Source organism: Saccopteryx bilineata, chromosome 1 (assembly GCF_036850765.1).
Source record: "Saccopteryx bilineata isolate mSacBil1 chromosome 1, mSacBil1_pri_phased_curated, whole genome shotgun sequence".
NCBI lineage: Eukaryota > Metazoa > Chordata > Mammalia > Chiroptera > Emballonuridae > Saccopteryx > Saccopteryx bilineata.
In genome coordinates this window covers 350,868,127-350,885,685 of record NC_089490.1, presented here as the reverse complement: position 1 = coordinate 350,885,685, position 17,559 = coordinate 350,868,127, and the positions used below count along the sequence as shown (strand labels likewise).

The 17,559-nt window shown below is 35.1% G+C and overlaps 2 protein-coding genes across 2 annotated transcripts; both read left to right on the top strand.

Moving 5' to 3' along the window:
- The first annotated feature begins 2,980 nt into the window (after positions 1-2,980).
- On the top strand, positions 2,981-6,571 carry LOC136320611 (olfactory receptor 51G2-like). The gene is made up of 2 exons (XM_066253770.1): positions 2,981-3,001; positions 5,592-6,571. The coding sequence occupies exons 1-2, from the start codon at positions 2,995-2,997 to the stop codon at positions 6,569-6,571; spliced, it is 987 nt and encodes a 328-aa protein (XP_066109867.1). The 5' UTR covers positions 2,981-2,994.
- A 4,845-nt stretch (positions 6,572-11,416) lies between these two features.
- On the top strand, positions 11,417-15,607 carry LOC136319607 (olfactory receptor 51G2-like). The gene is made up of 2 exons (XM_066252788.1): positions 11,417-11,449; positions 14,641-15,607. The coding sequence occupies exon 2, from the start codon at positions 14,660-14,662 to the stop codon at positions 15,605-15,607; it is 948 nt and encodes a 315-aa protein (XP_066108885.1). The 5' UTR covers positions 11,417-11,449; positions 14,641-14,659.
- Positions 15,608-17,559: the final 1,952 nt, after the last annotated feature.

The following is a 17,559-nucleotide window of genomic DNA, read 5'->3' as shown; positions in this document are numbered from 1 at the left end:
AGAGAACTCAGATCAGGAATATTAAGATATCTACCATTTTTAAAACAGGGGTGATGTTACATATCAGCAAATCTTAAAATACTAACAGAACAGTTCTTAATCAAGGTCAATTTTGCATTTTTTGCCTAAACCCTTAAGTTTGATTTTAAATGATTATTTTTCTTACATACAGATTGTCAACATAAGAAATGTCAAAACCTGTAAGAATTTTTATGAGTTTATTTGTGGCAAACTATTGACGATTGCCAGGAAGCATATAGCAATATAACTCTATAGCCGTGAAAATAAGAATACTTAATAAGAGTTTTCAAAATTGGAAGAATCAGGTTTGGAAAATACAATATTATTTACAAACGATTTATTTTGGCTTATAAAAAAGAGTCTTTTAAATTACTGTGGTTTATAGATGGCTTAAGAACAGAGAAAAATAAATCATTACATATCCAGAATATAAAGCACTAATAAATCAATAGTATTTGAAAATAAATCTACACAAATCATTCTTCATCAGTTTATTTATCTTATATAATTATTTATTGTTCTGCTAGATCTTGGACTAGAAATCTCATAACCCCATCTGCTCTACAAGAGTTCTGGAAATCATTATTCAGTTCACTGATAGGATCTCAAATTTGTGTAAGTGATGCTAAATACTTGCACAGTTCTTATTCCTGGGGGTTCTGGATTCTGAAGAGCCTTTCTGTAAGTAGTCTTTTGTTGTTGTTGTTAAAGGCGAAGCATCTGTCCTGTAGCTGATTGTAAACTCTCTATGGAAGTGTCAGATTAAGATAACAGCAAAATCTATTTCTAAATAAAAAAAAATACTAAAAATGGCTACGGTTATTTTATTACTGATAATTTTCAAAAGTGAAGAATTAGATAAAAGAACAAAATAATTGACAAGGAAAGTTGGCAGTTTCTGTGTCACACAAAACATGTTTTTTTTTAAAAAAAAAACTTGTTTAGACAAAAGATCTAGAAACATGATTATGCTTATTTTCAAAGACAGTGAACATCATCTCATTTATAAAAATGGGTGAATTCAATCTTTATAGAGAAAGAAATCTTGAGCTATAAATTTGAGACCTAATATACACTGAATTTACACAGTACATAACAAGAATATATCAAAAACATATCACAACTATCAAGGTAAGAGAGTCAGTACATCTTTACTGGTACTTATTACTTGTATTTTAATTAAATGTCCAATTGAAAACTGTTGATATAAAATATATCATTTTCAAAATAAAAAAATGAACTTATGAGCAAATAAAATTTTTGAAAGAATTAAAATTATTAGTGACAACACTATCTTGTTTTTTAGTCTATCAAGCAAAACATCCTCAGATTCAGATGAAGAGATTAAGCAGAGAAAAGAAAAACCTCATAGACACAGTCAATAGTAAGAGAGTTACAAAATGGAAAGGTGGTAGGTGGTAAAGGGAGGCTAAACGGTGATAAAGGGAGATTTAACTCAGGGTGGTGAACACAGAATGTAATATACAGATGATGTATTATAGAATTATACACTTGAAACTTGATATAATTTTATTAACCAAAGTCACCCAATAAAGTCAGTAAAAATTAAAAAATTTAAAATAAAAGTTAAAAACAAATCATAAAGAGGAATATAATCAGCAGAGCTAGTGCATTAACAAATGTCTGAAAACTACCATATATTTATACAAAGAATAAACTTTTTAGATTTTTACATGAACAACATTTAACTTAAGGAAAGTAGAGCATCTCTTTTAATTTGACTGTTCTTCCCCTTAAATGCATTAATAGTAACATACCAAATAAACTTAAATATTTCTAGAGCCTCTCTTTTTATAAGATGAAAGAACAAATCATTGTCATTTTTTAGTGGACTTCTGGGAAGTCTCAAAGATTGTTTAAAGGTAAAAATTCCTGGAAGTTTTTTTATAATTTTTAAATTAAGTTTATCACTTTTTTTACTTTTAGTTGTTCAATTTTTCAGAAGCAAAAGTCAACACCTTCAAATTATTTGAACATTAAAGATAGGATTGTAGCTATATATACCCTCTCATGTTTTGAATTGAAAAAAATAGAGATACTTGTCTTCTCACGTTTATTACAGCATTATTTCCAATAACCAGGACACTGAAACAAACTAAATGTCATTGACACATAAACAGAAAAAAAAAATGTCATTGACACATAAACAGATAAAGAATATGTGGTACATACATTATTCAGCCTTTAAAAAGGAGGAAATTCTGCCATTTGCTACAAAATGGATGAACCTGAAAAATACTGTGTTAAATGAAATATTCCAGTCATAGAATAAAAAGGATTGTATGAGTCTACTTATATGAGTATCTAAAATAGCCAGACTCAAAACAGAGGATAAAATGGCGGTTGCCAATGCCTGGGGGAAGAAAAAAATGGGCTATTGCCATATATGTATGTGTTTGTGTATGGTAGTGATATGTTGGGCAGATGAAAGGTGATGGCAGAAACCAAATGTAGTTCATCATTTCTGAATACTAAGGTAATTTCTACATACACTGAATAGTGTTTCACATCTAAAACATACATAAATCAAAGTTATATTAAAATTTAATAAGAAGTCTTTCTGAAATAAACTTTTTAGACTCCCCAAAATATATAACAAAAATATAAATGATATCAACATGTATATAAATAATTTTTAAATTGACTTTGGACAGAATTGAGTTTATGACAACACTATTACAAAATTCTGTGTTGATTGGTTTGATTTTGAATGTATATGATGCAAAGAAGTCCCTAGAACTTGAGCTGTTTTTGGAGCAATTCCTAGGAAGTAAAAAGGATTAATGAGAACTCTCAGGTCAAGCAGAAGTGGAGTCTCAGGAGACTCTTTATTTTCAGGGGAGAGGTGCAAGAATGATAAAGCAACTCAAATCAGGTCACAGACATTTTTGATCTTGGACATGGATGAGGAACATGATTTTTCAGGACTTTAGCAAACTATACTGCCTTAAAATGCCAGGTGAGAGTAAAAATAAGGTTTACCTGAGTTGAGTTTGAAATAGAACAAATTTTAGAGACTTGGGAAAAAATAGTGAATAGAGAAATGGTCTCCTGTAATCCAAGGAATCACAAGGTCTGGAGAATATTTCTTTCTGGTAAAGTAGGCTAATTTTATTTTTAAAATCTGAGATGTTTTGACAATGGCACTGAACTACACAGAGAAAATGATCTTAAAGTATTCCTGAATCAAGTAAGTGGAGAACTCTCTATGGCTAAAAGAACACTGAAAATGAGGTTTAACCTCATCCTTGAATATGAACATTGATTGAGACCAGAGAATATATATTCTAAAAATGCCAAAGAACTCATGAATGAGAAAAAACACTGGAAAGGATTCTGGCAGCAGACACTTAACTCTAAAAGGCCCGTTGGTGAGAGGAAGCAGAATGTGCTCTCTTGAAATGAGAGTGAGTTTATATATACTTTTCCTTCATCCTAGTTCCAGCATAATTCTAAATTTAAAAGTATAGGTATAAAGCTGCTGAAACAAATTTTAATTTTAGTTCTCATTTCTTTAGATTAGATAGCATGCAGGATAATAATTAATCACTTTGATTACTTCTGAAAGTTTCACCCAAAATGACCCAAATTAAGGTTTTGACAGATTAAATAGTATTCCAAATAAAAGCCAAAAGCAGTCGGCAAGATCCTATACTTCTCTTCTTTAATAAGATGATAAGTAGGATGAGACTTTGAGGAAGTAATTTATATTTTTATTGTTTTCTCTATTATTTTTTCATTATCAAGAATTGGATTCAAATGAAATTTTAATTAAATCACCTCAAAAATACTTGGGCTATCACAGTTACAATGTGTACGTCTCATGAGGGCAATGAATATTTTGAAGTGCATATATATTTCATAATGATCACAAATAAAAAATAACAACATTAGGAAGTGAGGATGGTGTGAAATCATAATAATTAGTTTATACAAAAGTTATTATTAGTGGAGTGACTTAACAGTGATGTGAAGAGGTTGTATGTAATGTCTGTTAAGTTTCATTATAAAGCATAAGTAAAAATAAAGTGATACAAAATAATAAAAATGCACCCAAAATATGAAGCCAAAATTTTACTATTAAAAAATAAAAGCAGAATTACATCAAGTGTATATAAAATTTTCTAAAGTATTATTTTAAATTTCTATATTCATCTTTTTTTGCACACATACAAAAAAACCAAAGCATGCTACTAATTACTGGCCTAACCTGTATTATTGTTGACCAAGGATGAGAAATTTCACAGAATAGTGTGCTGCTGTAATGATAAACTGAGATGTGAATCTACATTATTTTATTGAGGATTTCAGTACTCAAAGTAAAATATCATTATATCAATTGTATGACTTAGGTAAATTATAATCTAAGTGTCCTTTGATAGGTGAATGGATAAAGAAAATGTGGCATATGCATATAATGGAATATTCAGCATAAAAAGGAAAAGGAAAATCCTATTATTTACAACAACATGGATAAACCTGGAGATCACTAGTCTAGGTGATCAGTCTAAAATAAACAGATGCGAAGTACAACTACTGCCTGATACAACTTACATGATGAATCTAAAATAGTCAAACTCATAAGTGGAGACTTCTTTTTCCTTTCAATTATAGGGAGTCCTCAGGTTACACACAATTTTGTTCCACCACAGTGATGTAACCGAATTTTGGTATAAATTGAAACACATCATAGCCTAACACAAATGGTACACTTGCACTTTTAACAGTCCAGAATGGCCCAGGTAAGCTTACTGGGGAACGCCAACTCTCTCACTCATATGCTTTTTTTTTTTTTTTTTAATTTTTTAAAAATTTTTATTTATTATTTTTTTTACAGAGACAGAGAGAGAGTCAGAGAGAGGGATAGATAGGGACAGACAGACAGGAACGGAGAGAGATGAGAAGCATCAATTATCAGTTTTTCATTGAGACTCCTTAGTTGTTCATTGATTGCTTTCTCATATGTGCCTTGACCGCGGGGCCTTCAGCAGAACGTTTATCCTTCGAGTAACCCCTTGCTTGAGCCAGTGACCTTGGGTCCAAGCTGGTGAGGTTTTTTGTTTTTTTTTTGGCTCAAACCAGATGAGCCCGCGCTCAAGCTGGCAACCTCAGGGTCTCGAACCTGGGTCCTTCCGCATCTCAGTCCGACGCTCTATTCACTGCGCCACCAACTGGTCAGGCACATATGCTTTTTCACTGCATATTCTTCTGCCACTCACAGCTGAACTTGTTCACCCACGTGGTCTGTAAGTAGGACGCTAATGGTGTAAGGCAAAACACTCACATCTTAATTTTTTAGTCTTTATGAGAGTGAATGTCGTCAACTTGAAACATCGAATGTTGAGACTGTTGTAACCCGAGGACCCCCTGTAGTTAGTATATCTGGAAAATTTTGCCAACAGAGTAGGTGTTTTTTAGTTTACACTCATATTTTACAAGAATATTAACAAATAGGATAAGTATCAAATTAAAATGCTCATAAAGTAGTAATTATTTATCCTCAAAGTATGAAAAATGTAGTTATATTTTAATCTTTGCTTTTGGAAAAGTGAATTTCATTTTAGAAAAGGTGTGCTTCCCTGGCAGCATGCATGATGTCAACAGCACAAACTCCATATTCACCACCTTCCTGGTGACAGGCATACCTGGGCTGGAGGCTGCGCACATCTGGATCTCCATACCCTTCTCTGCCATGTTCTTCATTACCTTGGTGGGCAATGTGACCGTCATGACTGTTATCTGGCAAGAGCAAAACCTCCATGTGCCTATGTACTTCTTCCTGTCCATGCTAGCTGCCTCTGACCTGGGTCTGTCCCTCTTCACCTTCCCCACAATGCTGAGGATCTTCTGGCTGGATGCTTGTGAAATCACCTTCTCTGCTTGCTTTACGCAAATGTTTTTTATCCACACATTTCAGGATTTTGAGTCAGCTGTCATACTGGCAATGGCTTTTGACCGCTATGTGGCTATTTCTTATCCGTTGCACTATTCCTCCATCCTTACCAATCGTGTAATTGCCAAGATAGGTTTGGCCATTGTGGTACGAACTTTGACTATACAGGTACCCCTTCCTATCCTTTTGAGGAGACTGTGCTTCTGTCATTCCAATGTACTTTCTCATTCCTACTGCCTGCATCCTGATATCCTAAAACTCTCCTGCTCCAACACCAGGATCAATAGTATCTTTGGACTATTTGTGTTGCTTTCCACTCTGGGGCTTGATTTTCTCCTCATTCTTTTTTCATATATTCTGATACTGAAAACTGTACTAAGCTTTGCATCCCATGGTGGCCGCCTTAAGGCTCTTAACACCTGTGTTTCCCACCTCTGTGCTGTGATCCTGTTCTTCACACCTATGATCTGCCTTTCTATACTGCACCGCTTTGGCCCCAAACTTCCCTCATACATTTATGTGATGATAGCAAACATTCATTTTCTCATTCCTCCTGTGATGAATCCTATTGTTTATGTGGTGAAAACCAAGCAGATACAAGGTAAAATTCTGAAACTCTTCTTCAGAAAATTATAAGGAAAAATTCAAGTCACATTTATAACATGTATGAGCATTGTCCTAACAGAAAAAGAATGCTTCGTGAAACGAAGAGCTTGCTAATAATCCATATGCCCACAGAGGCTCTGTTTGACCATGACTGTTCTGAATAATATAGGATATAAGGTTGAATAACTGTTTATCATATGATTTGAATGAATATCTATTAAACAATGAAAAATGTTTAGTAAATTAAAACTTTGAAATAGTGAACAACCTTCATTATGTCTTAGTCAGATGGTTCATATATTTTGGTCAGAGAAATTTGTTGTCTTATGCTTAGTTCATCTTGCACAGGAATAAAGTACTACCTGTTACCATCTGTATACGTATTGCCTTGAAGAGTGATAGTTATTTAATGAATACTTAATTTTGACTTTTTTGGAGCTGAAGATAACTGAATTAAACAAAGTTCTTACTTTCATAGTGGTTTGTTTTCTTGATATTGTTTTCAAAGTAAAGGACAACAGAAAAATAAACAAACAAACAAATGAATGAATTTCTAATATTGAAAAGAACTGTAAAACCATGAAAATTACAATTTCAATAACCTTTCCTTAAATTTGTACCAGCATCTCTATCACCAGACTCTAACTCTCTGACATGTTTATCATTCAAACGTGCTCACACTTTGGCTTTACTGCTTCTGGACTTTGGTGTTGAGATCCTTAGTTCTTGTCCTCAAACTTTCACCTTGTCTAAGTCTATGACAACATTGTTATTTCATTGTCTTTCATATTCACTGTGGACTGCACACACTCCAGGAAAACTCCATCAATATTTATTCTTTCTTGTTCTTTGGACTTCTCAACTCTAAATTTAACTTGGGAATGAATTTAAATATGCTTATGTTATCTACTCTTACACACCTGTACTTTTTAGGTCTAATTAAGAATAACACTAGATTTTTTTTATATTGTAATAATTACAAAATAATGGTTTTTATTCATTTCATCTTCAGTGGCTGAATGTATATTTTTAAACACTTGGTGACTTTTTCCATAATCCATAGCTGCAATTTTACATGTTCACACCTATCTCCCATCATTTACTCTTCACATTATACACTCTCTTTACTTTTACATAAATTAAAGAATCTATTTCTAGATAGGCCATAAAATTTCTATATAAGCCAAAAAATTTTAACTTTATTTTATTCAAAGAAGGTAAAAACTATTTTTAACTTTAAATAAATTTTTAATATTATCTGAATATTTAATTTTGTCCTCAACATATTTTTCCATTGATATATTATTATTAGAAAATATTTCAAGCCTCCAAAAAATTCATAAAAAATACAACAAATATGTATATATTTTTCACTTAGTTCTATTTATTTACAATATTTTACCACAACTGATTTAGAGTTCATTACATACAAGTTATATATAATAAAGGCAAAAATTGCTTTGTATCTCACTAAATCATAGACTTCAAACTCAATCCAAAAGTAACCACACAAATTTAAGTTTGTTGTTTATCTTTCCCTTGTTTTATTATATTTTATGTATGTGTGTATATGTATATAACAAACATATGCATAAGTATATATAATAAGCATATATATATATGGTATGTAGCATTGTTTTTAATGCTTTCTTCTAAAAAAATCAAGAATTTTAAAAATTATTTTCAATTTTTTTTTTAGATTTTTCCATATTCTTACACATAACCTGGGAATATTCATTTTTACTGTTGTAAACACTTCCCTCGTGTCCAGGAGATATAAAGGCACTCCAAAGATTCAGTTCTCCACTTAATCCTGCCTCTTCTTCTACACTATCTATTATCACTAGTGGGATTGAAGTGATTACTAGAACTCTGCATATCCTTCCCATCTCCAGAACACCCTCAGTCTTAATCTTAATCTCTGTGTGAGACCTGCTGGAGTAATCTCATTATGCTTTCTATCCTTATTTATTTTCATTGACTCCCTTGGCTTTAATCCCCATAAAGCTGTACAAAATTCTTTTTGATTTATATGTCCTCACTCCTCTTATATCTTTATTTTTTTCCTATGGGAGGCTGAATATTGACACATCAAATATCTCTATATCTTGAACTGTGAATATAAATCTGACCTGTGGTGGCGCAGTGGATAAAGTATTGATCTGTAACACTGAGGTCGCCAGTTCGAAACTCTGGGCTTGCCTGGTTAAGGCACATATAGGAGTTGATGCTTCCTACTCCTCCTCTACCGCCCCATTCTCTTTCATTTCCTTCTCTCTTTCCTCTCTCTCTAAAAATAAATAAATAAAATAAAATAAAAAGAATAAACACAACCTTACATGACAAGAGAAACTTTGTTGGTGTGATTAACAAGATTTTAACATGGGAAAATTATTCTGAATTTTTTGAGTGGGTTTCATGCAGTCACAAGGTGTTTGTAAAAGAAGGCAGGAAGTCAGAAAGAAGAAAATTCACTATGTTGATGGTTTTGAAGTTACAGAAATAGCGTCATGGGCCAAGGACTAAAAAAAAAAAAAACCCAAGAAACTGAGAAAGGCAAGTCAAAAGATTTCCCTCATAGCCTCTAGAAAGAACCTTCTTTGCAGTTAACAATAGAAAATTGCTGACCTGTGGTGGCGCAGTGGATAAAGAGTCGACCTGGAAATGCTGAGGTCGCCAGTTCGAAACCCTGGGCTTGCCTGGTCAATGCACATATGGGAGTTGATGTTTCCAGCTCCTCCCCCTTTCTCTCTCTCTGTCTCTCTCTCCTCTGTCTCTCTAAAAAATGAATAAATAAAGTAAAAATAGAAAATTAATAAACCTCCCTTGCCAAACATGAATTTACGATACTTCCTTAACCAAGAATAGTTTTCTCTAGCCACCTTTTCTTCACTAGCTGCTTTACAACAGTAAAAAAAATTGAACTCTTACTACCATATGTTCATCACCAGGTAGTTAATTGATTTTTACCTTGACTTCATAATTAAGCTACTTGAAAAATAATAAGCACTAAAAAGCATTAAAGATCCCTACCAGAAAAAGAGTTAATGCAGCAGATCTGATTGACTTATTTCTTTAGCCATGTTGATGGATGGCTCATGAACAAACCTTGAGAACTAATCTTCTAAAATGTTCACATAGTGACTGAACACTGTTATTATCTGTGCCCAAAGCACAGATCTGTATAGTCTATATGAACCAGATGGATAGTGTAAGATAAACATAGAGTTTATCCTGTGTCCCTGTTACTTAATCTAACGTCTACACATACTTGTCATGTGACATATGTATGCCTAGGTGACCAGCTCCATTTAAGAATGCTGGACCCCAAAACTCAAGCAGGCTTCCCTGAATAGATATCTCTTATGTGTCTTTGAAGTTTGCAGCTAGAAATTTCTTTCAGAGAAGAAATGTTTGGAAGCCTGTGCTTGACCTCTTTTGCCTCTACTTATGCATATTTTTTCCTGCTGTTCTTTTACAGTGTCCTATGTTATCTCAAATCTCAACCATGAGTATAATTTTATTTTGAGTTGTGTGAGTGCTTCAAGTGAATCACTGAACTATGATGGGTTGTGTGCCCCAGAGATGGCTCCTCTACATTCAGCACTTGGTTCCTATCTCAACTTCCCAGGCCATTCTAGCCCCGCTCCATACCTATTGCAACCAGGAGAGGTATCCTATATCGTTCTCCCCTCAGCTTAAAAACAGGCCCATTTTTAATGTCCCTGTTGAATTCTGTTTAATTTCTTCTACCACTTATAATCACTTCATTAGTGACTATGAATAACTAACTCACTTTGAGGAGGGAAGGAGGAGAAGAGGTAACAGCAATAAAAAGTAAGCTGTATGATACTGTAACAAAACCAGTTAACTGTAGTGCAAAATAAATTTCCTGGAGGAAATTAAATAATATTTTATATAATAAAATAGATTTCCTGGAGGAAATCTATTAATATTATCACCCATGGAAATAGTGTTGTAGACATTTCACTCATACCCACTTTCCAAGATATTTATAGTTTAAGAAGAAAGGGCTTCCTGTCTGGTTGGCTCAGAGGTAGAGTGTCGGCCTGGCGTGCGGGGGACCCAGGTTCAATTCCCGGCCAGGGCACATAGGAGAAGCACCCATTTGCTTCTCCACCCCCCCTCCTTCCTCTCTGTCTCTCTCTTCCCCTCCCGCAGCCAAGGCTCCATTGGAGCAAAGATGGCCCGGGCGCTGGGGATGGCTCCTTGGCCTCTGCCCCAGGCGCTAGAGTGGCTCTGGTCGCGGCAGAGCGACGCCCCGGAGGGGCAGAGCATCGCCCCCTGGTGGGCAGAGCGTCGCCCCTGGTAGGCGTGCTGGGTGGATTCCGGTCAGGCGGATCCCGGTCGGGCGAATGCGGGAGTTTGTCTGACTGTCTCTCCCCGTTTCCAGCTTCAGAAAAATACAAAAAAAAAAAAAAAAAAAGAAAGAAAGAAAGAAAAAAAAGAAAAAAGGGCTTCATTTGGAGGAAGAAGGTTAGAGGCTATAAAGAATTGTATGTATAGATGCAAATATGATGTAAGATGTTCCTGGGACCAGAATAGCTATGGTATATGTGATGACTTATTGCTAAGAAGCTATAAAGGTCTTAGGCTGGGAAGAAAAGAAAGGAAGCTTGAAGTAAAATTGGCTGCATGAACTATGTCATATATCTGCAGAGCTGGCAAAGACCCATAAGGATTAGCAATAGACAGCTTTGTCTCGCATGTGGCCATTTGATGCTTCTCTGAAAGCCTATACCACAGGGATTGGTTGTAAGCCTCCAGAGAGAGCCAGACCAGTGTTTTATAAACCTGCTCACTTGGCACTATGCTCAATCAAGGGAGCCTTTTGAGGCTTTAGCTGCCCCACAATCCACAGAACTTGTGTCTCTGCCCTGGGGTCTGGTGAGTGATTGAAATACCTCAGGCTACATCAGCTTGAATATGTTGTGTGCCTTGGATAGAATTAAAAGAAGCCATGTGCTATCCTTAATATGGTTTCAAACTTTGTATGAGGATCTCTGAGGCAGGAAGAGCTTTTGTTAGTGGTACACGGCGCTTCTAATCCTTTTATACAGTATGTTCTATAGCTTTGACAAAGAATTCTTGGACCCTCTTTCCTTACCTAACCATCACTTAATTCTTGCCCTTAAAATTTGAGGTCAACTGCAAATCAAACTACATTTATGTGTGACACATATTGGATATTGTTTCTCAGAAAGTTGTACATGTTTTTAGAAAACTTCTGAGACACAGAGTTTTTTTCGTATTCTTTTTAGGGATGTTGCTGAGTCAGTTTAGCAGGATTTAGACAAGGTGACCTTGAAAAATATGGAACTTCTGTCTAACATTTTTCTGGCAAAACTTAAATAATGAAGATAAGATTTTTGCTGCTCACTTTGTGTCAGAAAACAGCATGTCAAATTCTCATGTGGTGGTGGTGGGGTGTAATACTCACATCTGCTCATACCCGCAGTGAACAGCATAAGGGGAAATAGACAGAAACATACATTCTTCTAACCTCTGCTTGATTATATCTACTCAGTCCTTAAATACTTAGTACCATGACTGGGCCTCCTAAGAATACCTCTTATTCTTCTCATCATTTATCACCACAGCTACCTTGGGTGAGATGCTGTTCTTTAGATAACCATATAGTATCAGAATTTGGCTTTATATATGCCGTTACCTCTCTAACCTATAACAATCATTGAATTACATTGGAAGTATTAGTTCATACTATTCACAAAATGCCATGCTCACTACAGTTTACCTTCTTTTTTTTCCTGTCAGAAGTAATTCCTCATATTCCTAGTGTCCTTGATTCTTTCTACCCAGACTCATATTTTGTTAATATCCATTCTCTTTGGGAAGATGGCATCTTATCTTTTTTATTATTATTCATTCATACCATATTTATTGATTTTATTTAAAATGGGACAGAGAAAGAGAAAGAATCAGGAATAATAAGCTGTTCTTGTATGTGCTCTAACCGGGAATCGAACTGGCAACTTTAATGCACAGGCCGACACTCTTAATAACCGAGTTATCTGGCCAGGGCAGAGCCATCTTATCTTTATGATGAGGCTAGGTCCCTTTGCAGCTCAAGAACTATCCCTGGACAGACTTGGGCACATTGGCTGAATCTACACTTATGTTTAACCTTAAGAGTCTGAGAGTAGCAGCTTCTCTTTTTTGATGTTCTTAGAAGGTGAAGTAAAAAAAAAAACCAACACAGACTTCCAACTAGCCCCCCAAGATGATTCCCATTTGTGAATGGATGAGCAGCTTGTCACACATCAGCTTAGGCATGTCTTCTGAAAATAAAACTATCTTCTTTCCTACTCTTGTCATGCTTTGCTATTTTGTTCATCAGTTTGTTAAATATTTACCCAGAAATAATAATTCTGAATCTTAGCTGTTTTTACTAATAATGTTAAGCTTTCTACATTTATTAGAATTTCAGTCTATTAATTTTGAGGAACAGTGATTTTTTTTCTTTTTGCACTGTGTTTAACAGCTTGTAAGTAAAATTTGTCAGAGGTTGGTTGATAGATATAAAGTCTATTCATTCCCTACCTCTTTCTCTGTAACCAAAGTTTAGAAAGAGTTTTCATTAGAGCCACATCAATGACTCCTAGTACTCAGCCACCCTCACCTCTTCACAGGAATACCCAAACAAAAACCTATTTTTTCTCTTTCTATTAGAGAAAATCTTTTCTCAAATCTAATAGGCCAAATTCTGCTTTTTGTTTTTATTATAAATGTATTTTTGCTTTTATTATTACTATTATTCCTCCATGACTTTTCTTATATTTAATGCCAATATTTATTTTTGCTTTTCAATTATCATGCATCTATAAATTTTGACACCATTGATGATCCTTCATAGAATTTCTTCTCTAGGTTTCTCTTAGACTAGTAGTTAACATGTGGAATGGAGATTGCAGGTGTCCTTCATGGCTTTAGAGATTATAATTAGCTCATAGAAGAGGACTAGAATATAACAAAGACTATTTTACTGATGACATAAATGACTGTGCAAGAAAATGTTGATTTCTTCATTGTTGAGACAATTTTCCTAAGATACTGCGAGAGAAAACCATCATTCAGTTGGACTTTAGATATGTGACCAAAACTTCCTTTGAACTCTATGTACTCAGATTTCACACTTTCTACCCTTCTTTAATAATTATTCTTGAAGGTACCTAGGATCATTCTTTAAGAAAGTGAGTCATCAAAAGCAGGGTGTGGATTCACAGTTGGGACATTTTAACTGTCCCATGTCAATGACCTCATGAATTAGTTTATAAAGATAACTGTGTTGACCAGTGAGTTACTAGAACGTCTATCTTTGCTCTGCATTGTTCCATTATCTTACATTGAGTGCACAGCAAGAGATCAGTAAATGTGTGAGGCCATAAAAAATATATTGTGTTTCCAACTACAAATATCATCTAGTTTTCATTTGTTCCCTCTCATATATATGTACCAGCTATCCAAACGTTTTTAGAGAGTACCCTGTAACAAAGATAAAGAAAAGGTTCAAATCCAATAAACATTCACATCAAGTCTAAAAACTTCCTGGTGTTTTCTTAACACAGCCATTATTTTCCATCTTCTGAATCTTTTTCCAAACAAAATACATATCTCATAATATCAGGAGTTCAGAATCAGCATTAACATTCTTATATTTTATTTTCTAACTCTCAAGCAGCCATATAATAAATATAATTATCCTTATTTAGGTTTCCTTAGAACTTTATATTCTGGTACTAAAACTGATCTAGTTTATGCACACAAACTCTGTGCTTTCAACACAGTTTTATTTTTTATTTTTCAAAACTTGAAATGTCTTCAAATGATTTTCTGTATCTGAATGACCCAAATATGCTGCTGAAAACTAAAGCAAACCACCAGAGAAGGAGCAGCACTCTTTCTTACTTCCAATGCCTAACAGAGTGGGATTCAGTATTATGAGAGGAGAAAAAGGGCAACATTACTCCGGGAGAACAGACTATGGGTGACAATGGGATGAGATGATTTAAAAAAATGTTGTGAAAGAATAACTTTTTGCTTTCCTATAATTTTTCCAGGCAAGTCCTTCCTAGAGTTATGGCAGTTCTCAGCAACAATAATGCCAGCAGCTTCTTCTTCATTCTGATGGATCTCCCAGGACTGGAGACTGCTCACTGCTGGACAGCTATTCCTATTTGCTTTATCTATGCTCTCTCTTTGCTGGGCAATGTCATCATAATGTACATTGTCAAGTCTGTGTCTAGCCTTCACACACCCATGTACCTCTTCCTTTCCATGCTTTCAATGGCTGACTTAGGCCTCTCAGCTTCTACACTGCCTTCAATGGCAGCAGTCTTTCTCTTGGACCAGAGGAAGGTGGGAGCTGCAACGTGCTTTCTGCAACTTTTCTTCATTCACACTTTCTCAGTCATCGAGTCAGCTGTGCTGTTGGCCATGGCTTTCGACCGCTGTGTGGCTATCCGAGAACCCTTACGCTATGCCACTATTCTCACAACCAAGCGCACTGGGACCATCGGGCTGGCCATTGTGATCCGTAGTGCTGCCCTTCATCTGCCCCTGCCTGTACTCCTTGGAACACTACAATTCCAGCCTATGAATGTTCTGTCTCATTCTTACTGTGTTCACCCGGATGTTCTAAGGCTGGCCTGTTCCAGCACTATTGTGAACAGTGGCTTTGGGCTCTTTGTCATGCTTTCTACACTGGCGACAGATGCTGTACTCATTCTCCTCTCCTATGTGCTGATCTTGAAGACAGTATTGAGCATTGCTTCCAGTGCTGAGAGACTCAAAGCCTTCAACACCTGCATTTCCCACATCTGTGCTGTACTACTCTTTTATAGTCCACTAGTCAGCCTGTCCATGATCCATCGCTTTGGAAAGAAGAAATTACCAGCTCAGGTATACATGCTTCTCTCTTATCTACACTTTCTCATACCCCCAATGCTCAATCCAATTGTCTACACTGTAAAAACCAAAGAGATTCGAGTACGCATTCTGAAGATGTTTGGTCTTAAAATACTCTGAGTCTCAGAGACAGAATATTGGTTGTGATAGACTGCTGACTGAAGACATCCCAGAGAGGAGCTAGATTATACTTTTCATAGGATCAATTCATTATTCAAATACACTGACTGATTACAATATGGTGCTTCCTCAGCCATAGCCATAAGAAGAGTCCTTGTCCAAAGGAAAAACCATGTTTCTTATTCTGCAAATATTAGTGTCTGCCTGAAAAACCTTGGGTTACTATACAGGAAACAACAGCTTCTGGAGAGACTACAATTTACATGTAAAAGTAAACAAATTAGAAAAGTAAAATTCAGTGACATTTACAATTTTTTTAACTAAAAACCTAGAATTGCACAAAATTAACTCAAAAAGACCTCACTTTATTATACTTTCTGAAAGTCTGGCAAGTATTTAAAATCAAAATATTTTATATGTTTTTCTTTTGACTTGCATGTTATATATATCTAGCCCTTTGAATAAAGTTCCACTTCTCACTTTCTAATAGATATCGGAGCCACTCTGTACCTTCAAAAGCTACACACTGAGGTGTTAACGTTCATGAATTGTAGGTGCTGTATACAACTTACCTTTTCCTCCATACCTTAGATAACATTAAAAAAATTTAAGAAAAATAGATATTCTAGAACTCCATTGTTATGCGTATTGACTAGACTTTCAATAACAAGTCAAAGCTAGAGAAATTGATTTGCTTATTTTGTCATGGTCTCTTTTTTTCTGGACTAAAACTTCAGCTAACTTCTCTGGAAGAAATGCTCTAATAAAAACATAACCAGTAATAGGTTAAGTATTTCATTATGTGCTAATACTTTATATCAGATTATATAATATATTATAAAGTTGCTTACAATATTGTGATGAGAAAGAGAAGGGAACATAGTACCAATATTTGATGGTTTCCCTACATAGTCCTTTGTTTAAATTGTATTTGTTCATCTTTGCTGAGCTATCTCCTATTTAAAGTATACAGAAAAAATGTAGAGCTTTATTTTTTTTAGTGTGAAAAGCTTAAATAGTTAGGGGAAATGGGACTTAAATATATAATTTTCTAGTAAGTCACAGGTGTTTTAATGGCTGATGCAGCTTAGAGTGAGAACACAAAAGAGAGTGAGTCCATTTAATCAAAGAGATACTTCTTTGAAGTGATGAGTTTTAAGTGAAGACGAGAAAGATGCTATATTTAAGCATGGCCAATAAACCCTTTCTTGATGATGGTTCAATAATAGTTCACCTTACACAGATGGTAATGAGAGATCAAAGAAAGAAATAGACCATCCAGATGAAGGGTTCAAAAAGCAGAGGAATCTAACATATGAGAATTGTCTCAGATGACTGTAAGATGAATAGATCTCAACATCCATCTACCAGTTTATATAAAGACCTTAACTGGATTCAGTCACATACACCATCCATATGGTCTCAGTATCACATGGCTCTCTCAAGGCTGTGTCTTTGAAAACAAGATCCCATGGTGGGAATGATGGGTATGCTCCAAGATGGACAGAGTGTATTGCTCCAAGGTCAGGGTGAGAAGCTCTGATTGCCCAGGTCCAGCTTTTGGTTGAACCAGTGTCCACATCCTCTTCTTGACCTCCTTTAACACTTGGTCTAACCCAATATTTTGACAGGCTCTGCATTCCAGAAACACAAAAATGTTGAAGTGTCCCATAAACACTTTGTGGTTTCTTGGATCTGACCACTAGTTCATCCTGTAACTGTCTGCAATGCTCGATGCTCTTGCTCCTTTGATACCCCTTTACCTCACCACCCAACACACAAATCTATTACCAAGGCATTGAAGATACCTTTTGGTGTCATCCTACCACATGCCCTACTAGCCTGAGTAACTCTCCTCATGATCTTAGACTATCTCATACATGTCTATTTTACTAACATTTTATTTTAACAGCTTTATTGAGATATAATTGACATATAATAAATTGAACAAA

What these genes read in the sequence shown, in the direction of transcription:
- LOC136319607 (XM_066252788.1), top strand. Translation starts at nt 14,660, where the DNA reads ATGGCAGTTCTCAGCAACAATAATGCCAGCAGCTTCTTCTTCATTCTG.